This window comes from Myxine glutinosa, chromosome 5 (genome assembly GCF_964187855.1).
Source record: "Myxine glutinosa chromosome 5, kmMyxGlut1.1, whole genome shotgun sequence".
Taxonomy (NCBI): Eukaryota; Metazoa; Chordata; class Myxini; order Myxiniformes; family Myxinidae; genus Myxine; species Myxine glutinosa.
In genome coordinates, this window is record NC_136265.1 from 173,745,703 (window position 1) to 173,761,638 (window position 15,936).

Below are 15,936 nucleotides of genomic sequence, written 5' to 3' on the forward strand. Positions count from 1 at the left end.
TAATTGGGAGAAGGCTGACTTCCATCCTAACTATCCTCTAAATGACTTTAACACACTTTACACTACCCGGGGTCTTTCCCTGCCAATCCATTGGCCTCTTACACTATGGGTTCTAAAAACCAATTCCCATTGACCAAACTGTGGTGCTTCTCAATTTGGGGTCTCACTCCCCCGATTCATCTCCCGGTGCCCTTGCACAATTTCTGGGCTGAGACGTGTAGCTCTCCCAGCAGGTCTACCCACCTGCACACCTCCACCACTGCAGTTGCCACCCAAGCTTACCTAGCTCCTCACCTAACCTATCTAACTGGGGAAGGCCCCTCCTGGCTCTGTCACCCCTCGGTGCCCTCTGGCACTGGGCTACCCGGGTCCGTCCTCCGGATCCTCGGGCCCCATCCACAACAACTCTACCGGCTCCCAGAGCCCACCTGCGGCCTCACCTGGCCGACATCCTCACAGTGGTGGAGTGCCCAAACCAACTACACACACTAACAGGCTACACGCCCAGCCATTTCCACAACACTAATGCACCCATCCAAACACCATTCTTTCACCCGCACCACAGATGCCAATATCCAACCACAATTTACCTATACCCTCGACCTAACACTTACACTACCCTCCCCGGGTATTCGTGATGGGGGTCCATCCTTCCCCCATTCACACCTTCGCACCATCCATTCCACTCCATAGTTTCCACCATACTCACTCCACGACCATCCATTCCAATACTCCATATACTCCAGACCATTTATTCCACACAACCATCCTCCATACACCTGTCATTGCACACCTGTGCAATCATACCTGGTGCCACCTGCACCCTCCTTCCTTCCTGGACCATTTGGTCAACACAACTCACATCACCATCACTCACTCATACTCTGCTCCATCCACCTGCTCAGTTGCACACCTGTGCAATCACACCTGTTCCTCACACACTTCTCACAATACACTTCTAAATACACCTCCAACACTCACACGGCATCATCTAAACTACCTGTTGCCCTGCTAACTTAGTGCTCCCCGTCTTCCCTTTAAACTAAGCACATACCACGTCATTATCATCCACTCTAATCTACCTGCGTCCCCACTACTGGTATCATTGTCACTACCTAATCTTAATGTTACCTAAGGTCATCTTCTAGGTCCCGACACATTATCCAAACCCTCCCGGGCTAGTTTTCACTGCCATAAACCCCATAAGACTAGTGCTCCTTTGCACCCGCTGTGAGGGATGACAGAATTGCCATCCCATCACATCGGGTATCTTCCACTATAAATTTTGCTCACCAAATTCCAACAAATCAAAAATTTGCCAATCACTACCCATCATCTGCCAATCATTACTGCCAATCCTTTGCCAATCATCAAATTTTGTTTTGCAATTTCGGGGCCAAAACACTATTCTCATCATCACATCTACTCACTAGAGCCTCTCGGTGCGCCAATTCACTTCTAAAGCTCGGCTTCGCAGGGCCGAGCCATGAATGCGGGTTGATTGGTGCCGGCGGTTGGATACGTCTGGCATTCGGTGCAGGGACTGGTGTTTACCCGGGCCGAGATCCCACGCACCACCTCGGCATGGAGCCATCCAATGGCCCGATCTCGACCTGCCGGAACGCCTCAACAAAAAGGGGTCGCCATGACGACCCTTCCTATTGGGCTGCCCGCTCCGCCTAGTGGAGCACGGGCGCGGCCGTTCAAAGCGCGGCCCGGCGTGGATCGCGTACGGCGGTTCTTTCGAAACCGCCGTGGTTCGGATCCCCGCTGGTCCTCGCGGCACGCGAAGCTGCCCGACGCGCACCGAGGGCCCGATTCGGCTATAAGTCGCTCTAACCACTAACCCGGTTACCGTCGATGCTTCACCTGCATGCTCACACGCATACGCTACCCCTTTCACCCTCACCGAGCTCGGTGCTCCAACGCCGCCCGTACACCCCGCATACTTCGTCATTGCACTCGTTCTTTCGCTCACAGACTTGGTCACACACCTGACCACCGCACACCTTTGCACACACTCGTCGTTCGCACACCTCACCAACACACCTCTTCGCGCCCCCTTCTCGGTCACCTCCTCTGTGACAATTACAGGTGCGCTCTCACTTGCACACCCAACCACGTGCCTCACTACCAACTCAAGTGTGCATTCCCACACACGCTCTACCATTCCAGGTGTGCATCCTTCCATTCCAGGTGTACATCCTCGCTCACCTGCCACAACCAGCTCACGCTCCGTGTCACTCTTACTACTCTCACCTCCACACTCGGTCGCGCACTCACCCTTACTCTTGACAGCGTACTCTGTACTCATGCACCCGTCCGTTACACACCTTTCTCGCGTATCCTCTTGCGCACACTCTCCCGTTACATCCTCTGTAACATTCACCACAGGCGTGCATTCTTTCGTTACATCCTCTGTAACACTCCCCACTCCGCGCTTCCATGTGCCCCCTCGCACCCGCGCTACGACCAACTCACTCTTGACAGCGCACTCTTTCCCCATGCACCCGTCCGTTACACACCTTTCTCGCGCATCCTCTTGCGCACACTCTCCCGTTACTTCTTCCGTAACACTCACCACAGGTGTACACTTTCTTGTTACATCCTCTGTAACACTCCACACTACGTGCTTCCATGTGCTCCCTCGCACACGCGCTACGACCAACTCACTCTCGACAGCACACTCACTCCTCGGCGCGCACTTTTTCCTCACACACCCCAGAGTCGGACATTCTTGCACACCTCCTTCGCACACCGTACCTGTCGCACACTTCACCAACGGCCTCTCACGAACACCCGGATCCAAATCAACCCCCAAGCCGACTGAAGCTCCCCTCACATCATGTACATTTCCTCGTATATCGCCACTCACCTTGGCACCTCGTCTCCGCACCTCCTTCACCACCTGCAAACTCTTTATTTGGTTAGCGAGCACATCATCACGATTTGAGCACCGACCTTGCACATATTCCATCACCTCCTCCTGTATTTCTCTCTTAGTTTCCCTCCGTCTCTTCTTAATTTCACTCATCCCCTCTTCCACCTTCTCTAATTTTTGCTTCACCTCTTTTATTTCCCGGTGCGTCTCCTCAATCTCGTCCTCTAAGGCTACCTTGACCGTCTCTATGTGCGTCCTCACCTCCCGGTCCTTCGTCTCCATTACTTCTGTCACCTCGTCCAACCTCGTTGTCAGTCCCTCACGTACCATCTGACATTGCCTCTGTGTCACTATTAAGTCATTTTTAATGTCGTTTTGTGTCGCTTTTAACCCTCCTAGTACCGCAGTGTTCCTTTGAACCTGCTCCACTAACTCCGTCTGTCCCACCGTCAGCTGTTCCACCTCCTCCGTCAGGTCCTCTATGCCCCCTTGTAACTTTGCCGTCCCATTTCTCACCTCTTTTTCCATACGCTTCTTGCCTCGCTTTACCTCCTCGCGTACCCCCGAGACCTCCTCGCTTACACCTCGTCGTATCTCCTCTTTCATCTCCTCCATCTCCTTTGTAGATGCCACTCTCATCTGTCCCAATTCATCCCTCTGAGCATCCAATTTGGCTTCTACCCCGATTTTCACCTCCTCTATCTGCTCTCCCATTTGTTTAATTTCTCGGGCGGATTGCTCCCCTATTTCCCGCAATTTGCCTTCCATTCTATCTTCTAGCCCCCTTAACCCATTTTTCACCCCCTCTATCTGATTCTCCTGGGCAGCCATTCTATTTTCTACCCCCGTTAACCCATGTTTCACCCCTTCTATCCCATTGTCTAACCCCTCAAATTTCTTGTCTAACCCTCAAATTTCTTGTCTAACTTCCCAATTTGGGCATTGGTACCCGTCGCTTCGTCCCTCATTACCCCCATCATTCTGCTTTCCATTTTCTCACTATCAGCCCTCCTTCTGTCTTCCATTTCTTCCATTTCCCTGCCTCTTTTTTCGTTGTCGCACTTCGACTCTGCCATGTATTCGCTAAACCGTGCCATGAACTGCTGCATGTCAAACGGCTGCATGTTAAAGCCCGCTGATACAGCGGGCTCGGCTACCGCGCGCTCGTGCGAGGCGCCTTTTTGCGCGCCTGAAACCTCGTGCGCGAGAGCGCCATTTTGTGCACCTGATACCCCCTCAACCACATTGCCAATGTTCTCCTCCTCTCTTTCCTCCACATACATTTCCCCGAGGTCCTGGGTCGATTCTACCCCGTCTATCTCTCCCACCGACATCCCGTCGCCTTGACCAGCCATGGCGCGATTTCAAAATTCGGGTTTTGTAAAACAAAACAAATTTCAGTAGCTTGTAATTTTGAGTGCGTTAAGCGCGCTTCGGGTCCGTTCCCGCTCCCGACACCAATTGTTACGCCAATAACACAATTGGTGTCCCAAAATTTGGGCTAAATAAATTTAGTCCCAGGTTCGAATCCCAACTTCTGACTACCAATTGTTACGGCCCGCGGTTAAGGTGTTGTGTTTGCCGAGCGGATGGCCCCGCGGTCATACAGTTACCCCGATTAGCCCGATTCCCGAACGTTGGCCGGATCGATAGATATTCAATTTGGAAACCTCTAAAGCGACCGAATGTAAAGAGGAAGAAGAAGACGTACAGAAGAGTAACGGGATTTATTATTTACACACACAAGCAAAAGGAGCAGTCAAAGTTATATACAGGGAACATGGAAAAAGCAGGTGACACAGTGAAAATACTAGCTTATACAAACTTAATTAAATACCCAGGACAGAACAAACAGAACAAACTCACGTACACAAGAAGGATGGAATGGCAGGAATGAATGCTGGAAGGAGGAATGGGAAGGTTCAGCTGGGGCAGATGGTTCGGGCTTGATCCCGCACGGGACGTCGGCTGGACCTCGACGGCCACCGATGCCACCGCTATCTGGTTCCCGCGGGGTAACGGGTTGAAGCTGCCTGGTGGAGTCAACGCTGCTTGTGGAGCCAAAGCTGCTTCTCTGGCTCACCTCAGGACGCGTCTGCCGTCTCTGGCGCAACTGCTTGTAATTGACCTTGAACCTTCTCTCTCTTCAAAGCTCATCTGGATCTTCTTTCGCAGTACCTTGCGCGCGCGCTTTTATAACGCCTCCAGCGATCAAGCCGCCGGCCTTCAGGACACGCCCATTGGTGTGCTCACCTCGGCCCTGGTTGGTCGCGCGACCCTCTTGCTCCACCCTTGATGATGACGGGCGGGCACACCTTTCTTCCCCGACCCGAGCACATGTTCAATGGTGGTTTTGGAGGGGATGTAATATTGGCAATCGAGGCTTGGCCATGACGAAAGGGGAAATGGAGGTTTTGGGAATGGGAATGAAGAATGAAGGGAATCTATCTTATTTCACTTGGTGCAATGGAGTGTCATTTTAATGGAAGACAACGCCTTAACCTAATACACAGAATAAGGAAATAAACTACTGAACAGGGATATTATAGTGTCCTTCAATGTATGCTTTATGGAATTAACTACCGGAACGCCCTTTGACCTTTATACACACTGGAGCAAGGAGGGCTCAGACTAAAACAATAATTCACAACCATTTACGATACAATACAACACAATCAAAAAAATACAATCCTCATATCCGCAACAATATTGTTACAGACGCGGATTAAAGATGTTATTTTACCGAGCGGTTGGTATTACCGCGTCCGAACAGTTACTCCCCGATTAGAACCCGATCCCGCCCAAACGTTGGCCGGATCGCACCGCAGCTGCTCAATGAGGGAAAAGACTAAGACGACGAATGCAAAGAGGAAAAGGAATAAAACGAGAAGACGTACAGACGAGTAATGGGATTTATTATTTACACAAGCAAAAAGGAGCAATCAAGGTTTATTTACAACACATAAGACGCAGGTGACACAGTGCAAATACTAGCTTACCTACAGACTTAACTTATTCCCAGGACAGAACAAACAAAGACACTGACTCACGCGGGGAATTGCAGAGTGGATTGCTGGAAGGAGGTGTGTGGCTGGAGGGGGGGGACGGCACGGAGCTGGCTGGAGCTTGATCCCGCACGGGACGTCGGGCTGGACCTCGACGGCCGCTGATGCCACCGGGCCTGTCGTGTGCGCAGGATCACGGGTCGGAGCTGCTTGGTGGAGCCGATGCGCTGGTGGGGGGGGTCTGGCGTGACGGGTGCTCTCCTCCTTACGCGCTCTTGCTCTGATGACCCAGCTCTTTTTCGTCCCTCCTTGTCTCAACTCAAAGTGCATCTCTCCTGGGAACACCCCCGCCGTGGGTTATATAGGCCCCGCCCCTCAACCTTTGCGAACCTCCCCCAAACGTTCTCTCCCCGCCCTCTCAAGCCAAACCCCTTGTTCATGGTTGGTCGAGTGGGGCTGGCTCACTCCTCCCCTCTCTGACGAGGTGGAGACCCGCCTTTCTTCCCCAACCCTGCCTCATGGTCAATGGCGGATGAAGGGAAAACCGCCCAACATGCAGTTGGCAATGCGAATTGCAATTGACGAAAAGGGGGGAATGGAAGTGTTGGGAGTGGGAATGAAGGGAATCTATCTCTTTCACTGGTGCAATGGAGTACTTCAATTAATGGGAGACACAGCCTTACTCTAAAACACAGAATAAGAGATAACTATTAAACAGGGGTATTCTATTATTTGGCTGAGGTGTATGCTTGTGGACTAATTATGGGATGCCCTTTCACCTTTACACAGCTCCGGAGGTAGGGGGCGCAGAATAAACAATAATAATAATAATACAGCACACAATCAAAAAAATACAGTCCTCATCTCCGCAACAATATATAAGAAAGATAAGGATAAAAAATACACTGTTCTTAGAAGAACCACAGTCGACTTTTTGGGCATACCGCTTTGTCAAAATATCATCCTACCCAATCTCATTTGAATAGTGTCATCCTGGGATGAAAAATATAAATCACCTGATGCGTCCTTTTCAAAGGCAAGGCACAACAGAGCCATAGAAGTATTGGGCCTATTATTTTCCTTCAATAAAACTCACTCATCGAGTTATAATTACACCAGCCCAGTGTGCAACTCACCATCTGTGCACCAATATGTGGGACAAGGATGCCGAGTAGTGTGAGCCGGCCCCTGGCCTGACAAGGCATTTTGAAGGCTCGACCCAAAAGCGAGAGGCAAACTTTACAGCTTGCCTTGGGATGGAGGACACACTCCTGCTGGTGTAAGTCCAGGAGCAGACGTAGAGAGGACCGTGCATTCTCAGCCACACCATCGGCCTAACCACATGGATAAACAAGTACAGATACATTGAAAGTACACCGCCCCCATGCCAAATGAATAAATATCCTCCAGCACGTGCGAAGCGTATTTGGCACCCGGCGATACCACCGTGCAGAACATATACACTGTATTGGGAGGGAGAGGTGTGCAATAATTGATTGATTAATTAATTGCATAATTAAAATTAATAAATAATGATCGTAAAATATTTTCTTCATCAATTGACTAATAGCATACCTAAACCATCAGTGCTTCATCCGAAGCTGTAACTTTTTGAAAATTAATTAAATAGGTCATTAATCGAAAAAATTAATTAATTGATTAATCAAGATATCAAAAATATCCTTTATACTTGGTCACTGTCATGTCCGAATATCAGCTTCCCAGCTCAAAAGGTACCTGAGATAATTCCCAGATGAGAAAGAAAATAAATAAGTACTTAATTAATCGATAATAATTAAGTAACGAATCACTTAATTGATTCATCAAAAAACAAAAAATACAGTTTTTGTCAAAGCGCTTGCTCACGATTGTGCCGAAATTTCAGCTTCCTAGCGCAAAGGATGGCTGAGATATCGCCCGGACAAACAAACAAACAAACAAACTAGAACGGCACTCAATAGAGAGCATACCTCCGCCTGGTGAACAGTTTATGTTTTGCATCTAAGAGTAGACCAGAAAATCACATTTAATCAAAATCAATCACAGGAATCACCATAAGTCCAGGCTTTCATGCCATGATCTACGCCTCGTTTTTGGCCATATCTCCCAATGGTGAAGAATCACTTGGAAAATTATAATAGCCGGATCCGAATCCAGATCTTCACCAAAATATAATCATTTCGTCTTTGTCACATACGCTACATCTCTGCCAAATTTCGTCCGAATCCATCCACAACTTTTTGAAATATCTTGTTCATAAACAAACAGACAAAGAAAAATCACTCATAGAGCAGCACATGGCAAAAGAGAACAAAGTAGAATGGCACTCGGTAGAGCATCCTTTTGACTTCACAAATAATTGGTGGTTGAGTTTTGTGACCTGATATACAAATCTTCTTCAAATTAAGTTAATCAGATGAAAATTGCCAATTTTAGAAATTCGGCCTATGTTTACCTTTTGGCATATGTTGACCTCAAAAATAGTGGTTGCTTTCAGTGACCAGGTATGTAAATCCTATTCAGATTTCAAGTAAATCGGATGAAAATTGAGGATTTTAGGAATTTGAAGAAAAGTGGTTGACCTTTGGCCTTTGTTGACCTTGTGACCAATGTTGATCTCAAAAATAGTTGGTGTTTCAATTCAGTTCGCTGATATGTTAATCCTATTCAAATTTCAAGTCAATCAGATGAAAATTAAGGATTTTAGTATTTTGAAAAGGTTGTTGACCTTTTGGCCTATGTTGATCTCAAAAATAGTTGGTGGTTGAATTCACTTCACCGATATGTAAATCCTATTCAAATCTCAAGTCAATCGGATGAAAATTGAGGATTTTTAAAATTTGAAAAAGGTGGTTGACCTTTGGCCTATGTTGACCTTTTGACCTCAAAAATATATCGGATTTTGTCAAACCACGAACTCTACCATTTGGTGAAGTTTCATTAAGATCGGTTTAAATTTATGACCTGTAGGCAAGTATAAGTGAGCGGACAGACAAACAAACACACAAACAAGAAGACGTCATGCGTAGCACGATACTTGCAAAATCCGCCCCCTTCCCCTCAAAAAGGTTTTCCATTGATACAGCAAATTGTCCATTTCATGAAGATTAAAATTTACAATCTTGATCAAAGCTCGGGTCAACAGGATGAAAAGTGACGATTTTTTCAGATGAAAAATGATGATTTCGGAAGGTTGACCTTGAGTTGACCTTTGACCTCAAAAATAGTTAGTTTCCCTATTTAGTGACTCAATGTGCAAATGCTGTTCAATTTTCAAGTCAATCGGATGAAAATTGAAGATATTAAAAATTTGGCCTATGTTGACCTCAAAAATAGATGGTGGTTGAATTCAGTGACCATCTATCTATAATTCCAGTAATCTCTGTGTGTATGTGTGTGTGTATGTATGCGACAACGATTTCTCGACAACTACCGGTCCGATATACTTGAAACTTGCCAGGTATATTGCTGGGGACCCGAGGATGTGCCTTTTCAAGGTTTGAAATTAATCGGACAAGTACTTACCGAGCTATGGCGATTTAGCCGTTCGCCGTTCGCTTTGGCGTTGCGAATGGACCAAACCATTGCATGTAAATAGAGGGGGGGGTTCTGTGGTCGTTGCGAATGGACCAAACCATTCATGTAAATAGAGGGGGGGGTTCTGTGGTCGTTACTGCCACGTGGTTTCAAAGTTTTTTTTTGTTGTTGTTGTTTGCACGCATGATTTTTTGCACCCACGTACGGGCACGCCCTAGGATGTTTACACACACACACCCCTACACAAATTTTTTTTTTTTTTTTTTTTTGGCAAGGAACGGGCACCCACGTACGGGCACGTCCTAGCTTATATATAGTACGGGCATGCCCTAGTATATATAAATCCTCTTAGAAGTTCAAGACAATCAAATGAAAATTGGTGATTTTAGAAATTTGGCCTATGTTGACCTTTTGGCCTGTGTTTACCTCAAGTATACCTGGTGGTTGAATTCAGTGACCAGATATGCAAGTCCTCTTCAAGTTTCAAGTCAATCAGCTGAAAATTGAGGATTTTAGAAATGTGGCCCATGTTGACCTTTTGGCCTATGTTGACCTCAAATATACTAGGTGGTTGAATTCAGTGACCAGATATGCAAGTCCTCTTCAAATTGCAAGTCAATTGGATGAAAATTGAGGATTTTAGAAATTTGGCCTATGTTGACCTTTTGGCCGATGTTCACCTAAAATATAATTTGTGGTTGAATTCAGTGACCAGATATGCAAGTCCTCTTCAAATTTCAAGTCAATTGGATGAAAATTGAGAATTTTAGAAATTTGGCCTATGTTGACCTTTTGGCCTATGTTGATCTCAACAATACTTGGTGGTTGAATTCAGTGACCAGATATGCAAGTCCTCTTCAAATTAAAAGTCAATTGGATGAAAATTGATTTTAGAAATTTGGCCTATGTTGACCATTTGGCCTAAGTTGACCTCAAAAATACTTGGTGGTTGAATTCAGTGACCAGATATGCAAGTCCTCTTCAAATTTCAAGTCAATCGGATAAAAATTGAGGATTTTAGAAATTTAGCAAAGTTGGTGACCTTTGGCCTATGTTGACCTTTTGACCTATTGACCCCAAAAACAAGAGGCTTCTTGCTTTTGACCAACTCTACCATTTGGGGAAGTTTCGTGAAGATCGGTTGAAAATTGTGACCTGTAGGCCAGTGAAAAACAGACAGACAAACAAACAGACAGACAGACAGTTCGTTATGACTAACTTCCCTGAAAATGTCTGCTGCTCTTCTTCTGCTCCAATCGGCTCTTCTGATCATGTGCTTGTTAAAGTGGACATCTCTCTGACCATTCTCAGAGAGTCTCCTCAGCGTCGACGAGTCTGGCATTTCACTCAGGCCAACTGGCACGGTCTTCAAGCAGCCATCAATCATCTGGACTGGTCTCCCATCTCTACTGCCTCTGACATAAATTCTTCCTGGGAATTCTTCCAAAGCAAACTGCTCTCTCTCATGCACAGATTTATCCCATCTCGTCTTCTGTCGTCATACCCTTCCTCCCGTCCATGGTACACGGAATCTTGTGGTGAGGCTATTGCCCAGAAACAACTTGCTTTCGTCTCCTGGAAAGCAAATCCAACGGAAGGAAATCTCATTTCCTTTCACAAAGCCCGAAACAAGTGTGTGTCCACCCTCAGGAGAGCCAGGAAACAATATCTCTCCGTTCTCAGGTCCGAACTCTCTTTTGTCTCCCTCTTCCAAATCCTGGTGGCGTCTGGTCAAATCTGTTTCTGGTGTTTGTTCCCCCTCCATCCCCTCCCTCACCTCAAATGGCCACACGGCTGACTCCGCACGTGAAAAAGCTGAATGCCTCAACTCTGTGTTTGCCTCTAAATCTTGTGTCCCAAACCCATCCCTCTCTGTACCCACCGTACCCAGTCGTACCCAGCTGCTCCTGGACTCTGTGTCCTTTCCTCCTGACAAGGTGGAAAAGTTTCTGTCAACCCTCGACTCGGATTCTGCAACTGGACCTGACGGCATCAGCCCACGGGTCCTAAAATCCTGTTCTTCCGCTCTTTCACTCCCTCTCTCTGTTCTCTTCACCCTCTCTTTTGCTCAAGGTCATCTTCCATCTGCTTGGAAATCTGCCAACATCACCGCTTTGCACAAAAAAGGTGCAAAAACAGATCCCAGCAACGACAGACCAATCAGCCTTCTCCCAATTATCAGCAAAGTCATGGAATCCATCATTGCTTCAGATATGAAATCTTTCCTCCTCTCCAATGGCTTGATCTCTGATCATCAATTTGGTTTCAGACCTGGACACTCTACTCTGGACATGCTGCTTCTGCTTTCTCAACAATGGATGGAGGTCCTCAATGCCAAACAGGAAATTAGAGCAGTCTCCCTTGACATATCACGTGCCTTCGATACGGTCTGGCACCCCGCTCTGCTCACCAAACTCTCCTCTTTTGGTATCCATGGAAATCTCCACACATGGCTGGTGGACTTCCTCTCTAGTCGTAGTCAACGTGTGGCCCTGAATGGGTTTCTCTCATCTCCTCTTCCTGTTCAGGCTGGGGTTCCACAAGGCAGTGTTCTGGGCCCTGTGCTTTTTCTGGTCTTCATCAATGATCTCTCTGACTCTCTTGAAAATCCTCTGTATCTCTTTGCTGATGACTCTACTCTCTGTCGCTCCATTCTTCATCCCTCAGATCGGCAGTCTGCTGCCTCCTCACTCTCTGCAGACCTGGACAAAATCACAGACTGAGCAAACAAGTGGAACATGTCTTTCAATCCTGACAAATCTCACACTCTTACGATGTCTCTCCGAAAAGACCGACTGGACAACCCTCCCATCCACTTTCTGAATAATCCTCTCCAAGAAGTTCTGTCACTCAAGCTTTTGGGTCTCACTATCTGCCATGATCTTTCCTGGGAAAACCACATTTCAAATCTGGCCTCCAAAGCCAGTCGCCGACTGGGCATCCTCCGTCGTGCGAAGTCCTTCCTTGGCACACCTGAGCTCCTCACCACATACAAGGCTTTCATCCGCAGCTCAATGGAATACTGCTCTCCCCTCTGGGCTGGTGCTCCTGCCTCACACCTGGCTCGTCTTCACGCTGTTGAAACCAAAGCATTCAGAATCATTGGAATCTCCCGCGATGAAGCTAACTCCAAGGGCCTCTCACTCACTCACCGCAGGCAGGTTGGTGGTCTTTCCATCTTATACCGACTCCTCTCTGGCCTTGCCCCCCCAGCTCTCTCTGAGCTCTGTCCCCCAAATATTACTGCAGGTCGCACAAGATCTGCCTGCAACCCTCTTATGGTCAAACTGCCAAAATCAAGACTCTCTGCTCACCTTCACTCCTTCATTCCTCTTTTCTCCCGCCTCTGGAACAAACTCCCTCACTCTCTTCAATCCCACTCCACCCTCCAGGTCTTTAAAACAGCTGTTCACCACCATCTCTTATCTTCCCCCATCCAAAACCTTGATCTTTTCTACCCCTGCTAATTTCACCCCAATTCCACTTTTTTGAAATTCCAACTTCTGTCCTGGAAGTCCTTGGTGTCCTTGTGTTTTATACTTCTCCCTCCACCCCCCCCCCCCACCCCCTCTTCCCACGCCTCCTCCCCCCAAGCCCTCTCCCTTCCACACATCTCCCTGCTCTCAAATGTTGTGTTTGTGTGCTTCCCCTTCTCTCCCCTTCTTGTTTTCCGCTCCCTCTTTTTATATATTTTGTTTGTCTGGTTGATTTGTTTGTGAAGTAAATGTTAGCTCTTTCACGAGCCTCGATTCAGTATACAAAAAAAAAAAAAAAAAAAAAAATAGACAAACAGACAGAACCACAAACACAACCGACCTATATACTTGGAAAATCGAAGAGTTTTCAAGTAACAAACACACAAACCGAAGTGATCAACATACTTGTAATTTGACAGACAGGGGTGAAAACATAACTTCCATCCACCTTTGGTGGCGGAGGTAACAAACAAACAACCGAAGTGAAAACTGAGTGCATACTCCCTTTCAGCATGTGTCATTGCCGGGCCCCCTTCGGCAATGACGTTATGCAGCGCCTGGAGATGGCAAAGGAAAGGTGCGGTGTACAGAAGGTTTTCTGTTATACTGTATATGCTGAATAATAATGCAGATGAGAACTGTATAAAGCATTTATATAACGTCATTACAACACAAATAGTTCACAAAATATAGGACAAATAAACTGAAATCCTGTTTTACACGATATGGGAAAGAGAAATACAAGAATTATGCAAAAAATACATGTGTATAATTTTATAAATTTATAATCTTAAAATGTAACATGTTTAAGTTACTAACCAGGCTGTCCCATGCATTAAAGAGAAGCTGCAGGATTTGCTTTGTTGTGGAAGAATCTGCACTAAACAACGGATTTATGGCGAGATCATTCCCACAGCCACAGAGGCCCAGTTGCTCTTCTTGCACGCGGCGTAACCACAGGTGCAGAACTGTCGGCAGCATAAGGGTTGAAAAGGGAGGAACATCTCATTTGGATTAACAAGACGGTGCAAAATGACAACAAAAACGGCACTCAGAGAACGCAGAGTCTCTCCTCGCGTGCTCATTCTGAACAAAAATACCATGTTTAACAAAAACACCAAGATGGACGAACGGTTGGAGGCGATCGATATCTCTTTTTAATAAAAACTGCTGTTTGTTTTGCAAACTCAGCTCAATAATTCAGCATATCAGTTGTGCTAAGGGACGACCGACCGACACTTGTATCCTAATGGATTGCACTCACATTACCCAAGTATGGACTTAGGTGGCACAAAGTAAACAAAGCAATGAGAGGGAGGACGGGCAGTCTTAGTGTCGTACGTACTGTGAAGATGTTTATAATTTTGCACAGCCCCTTAATATGTGTATCGTCTTTTTTTTTAATATACAGTGAAACCTTGACTTACGAGTGCACCAACTTACGAGTTTTCCGAGATACGAGCCGTCGCTCGGGCGGTTTATTGCTTTGAGATGCGAGCCGAGATCTGAGTTACGAGCTTACGCCACCCGCCACCAAGTGGGTTCCGGTCATGTGGTTATCTTGCCGTGCAAGCATCTCTGCCGTATATCGCTGCTGCTTTGTTTTCGCATTTTGGTTATTTTGGAGCTTACGCCACCCGCCACCAGGTGGGTTCCGGTCACGTGGTTATCTTGCCGTGCAAGCATCTCTGCCGTATATCGCTGCTGCTTTGTTTTCGCATGTTGGTTATTTTGGAAAATTTCTTAGTTTTAACCATGGGTCCTCAGAAATTGAGTGCCAAGGGCAGTACTGAGAAGAAGAAGAGGATGATGTGCTTGGATATAAAACACGCAATCGTCGAAAAACATGAGCGAGGTGTGCGTGTTGTCGACTTGGTGAGGCGGATGTGAAGGCAGCTGAAGATTTTATTATAACTTTTGCCGAACTGATAGAAGCCGAACGATACATCCCCCAGCAAATCTTCAACTGTGACGAGACAGGGCTCTTCTGGAAAAAGATGCCGAGGAGGACGTATTTCACAGCAGAGGAGAAGAGCATGCCAGGCCACAACTTGTTCAGAGTGCCGGCGATAGCTCGCCTTCTCTTTGTGGAAAACACGGTGAGATCCTTAACATCCAACAACTAATGGGACGCAAACGGGGCGCCCAGTTTAGCGGTACACACATTGATGAATCACCCTGCCTGTGATTCACCCATGACAGGTTATAGCTGGGTCGGGATTCAAACCCAGGCTGGACAGTTTAGAGTCAAGTGTGCGTACCTCCAGTCCAGGCCATCCTGCCAACTTGTATGCTGCATACAGGTGAAATATAAAGCGCGAGATATTTTTATATATACTGTATATATTTTTTAAAATTGGTGTGGTTTTTGGCGGGCTGGAACGGATTAATAGCATTTCAATGCATTTTAATGGGGAAATTTAATTTGAGAAACGAGCAAATTGAGTTACGAGCTCGGTCACAGAACGAATTAAACTCGTAAGTCAAGGTTTCACTGTATATACATATATATATACTGAAACGCAAAAGAAACTTACCACCTTTGAAACCTTTAAATATAATCAATAACACTGCGTGTAGTAAATGTGTGAACGTATTTGTGGACAATAGTGTCCTCACTGTCAGACAAAACGGTCACGGATGGTCACTTGAACCTTCAATGGTCACTTCATAGCACAGCTGTTGAACAGCCGTTTTGACTGTCAGTGATTAGCCAAGGGGTACGGGATGATTTTAATGAGCTGCACGTGATCTCTTGATATTGGCTTTAAAAAGGCCAGTGCAAAATCGGCATTTTGACCGAAAAATTTGACCATTTTGACCAACTTCAAAAAGACCGAAAACGCAAAAGAAACTTACCACTTGTTTGAAATGTAATAAAATTGTAACAGTTCAAAATAAAACAAACCAACAATTGCTAATTGAAACATTGGCATTTTATTGATGACATGTCAAGTTTTTGACCAAGTTACACCATCTCATCAGTTTGTTCTACAGTACAGAACAGCACAGGGTGCAATGTCAGTCCCCTTTCAAT

The 15,936-nt window shown here is 46.4% G+C and overlaps 3 protein-coding genes across 3 annotated transcripts in view; 2 read left to right on the forward strand and 1 right to left on the reverse strand.

The window, feature by feature from the left end:
• Positions 1-15,936, forward strand: part of DTD1 (D-aminoacyl-tRNA deacylase 1) — a 903,613-nt gene that overhangs the window by 232,165 nt on the left and 655,512 nt on the right. The gene's annotated exons all lie outside the window — the stretch shown is intronic.
• Positions 1-15,936, reverse strand: part of THADA (THADA armadillo repeat containing) — a 259,593-nt gene that overhangs the window by 157,967 nt on the left and 85,690 nt on the right. The window contains exons 10-11 of the mRNA XM_078779098.1: positions 13,719-13,867; positions 7,023-7,220 (exon numbers count right to left, since the gene is read on the reverse strand). Of these exons, the coding sequence (XP_078635224.1) occupies positions 7,023-7,220; positions 13,719-13,867 (347 nt within the window). The remainder of the gene's footprint in view (positions 1-7,022; positions 7,221-13,718; positions 13,868-15,936) is intronic.
• The window catches only part of BTBD7 (BTB domain containing 7), a 643,025-nt gene that overhangs the window by 32,050 nt on the left and 595,039 nt on the right, over positions 1-15,936 (forward strand). The gene's annotated exons all lie outside the window — the stretch shown is intronic.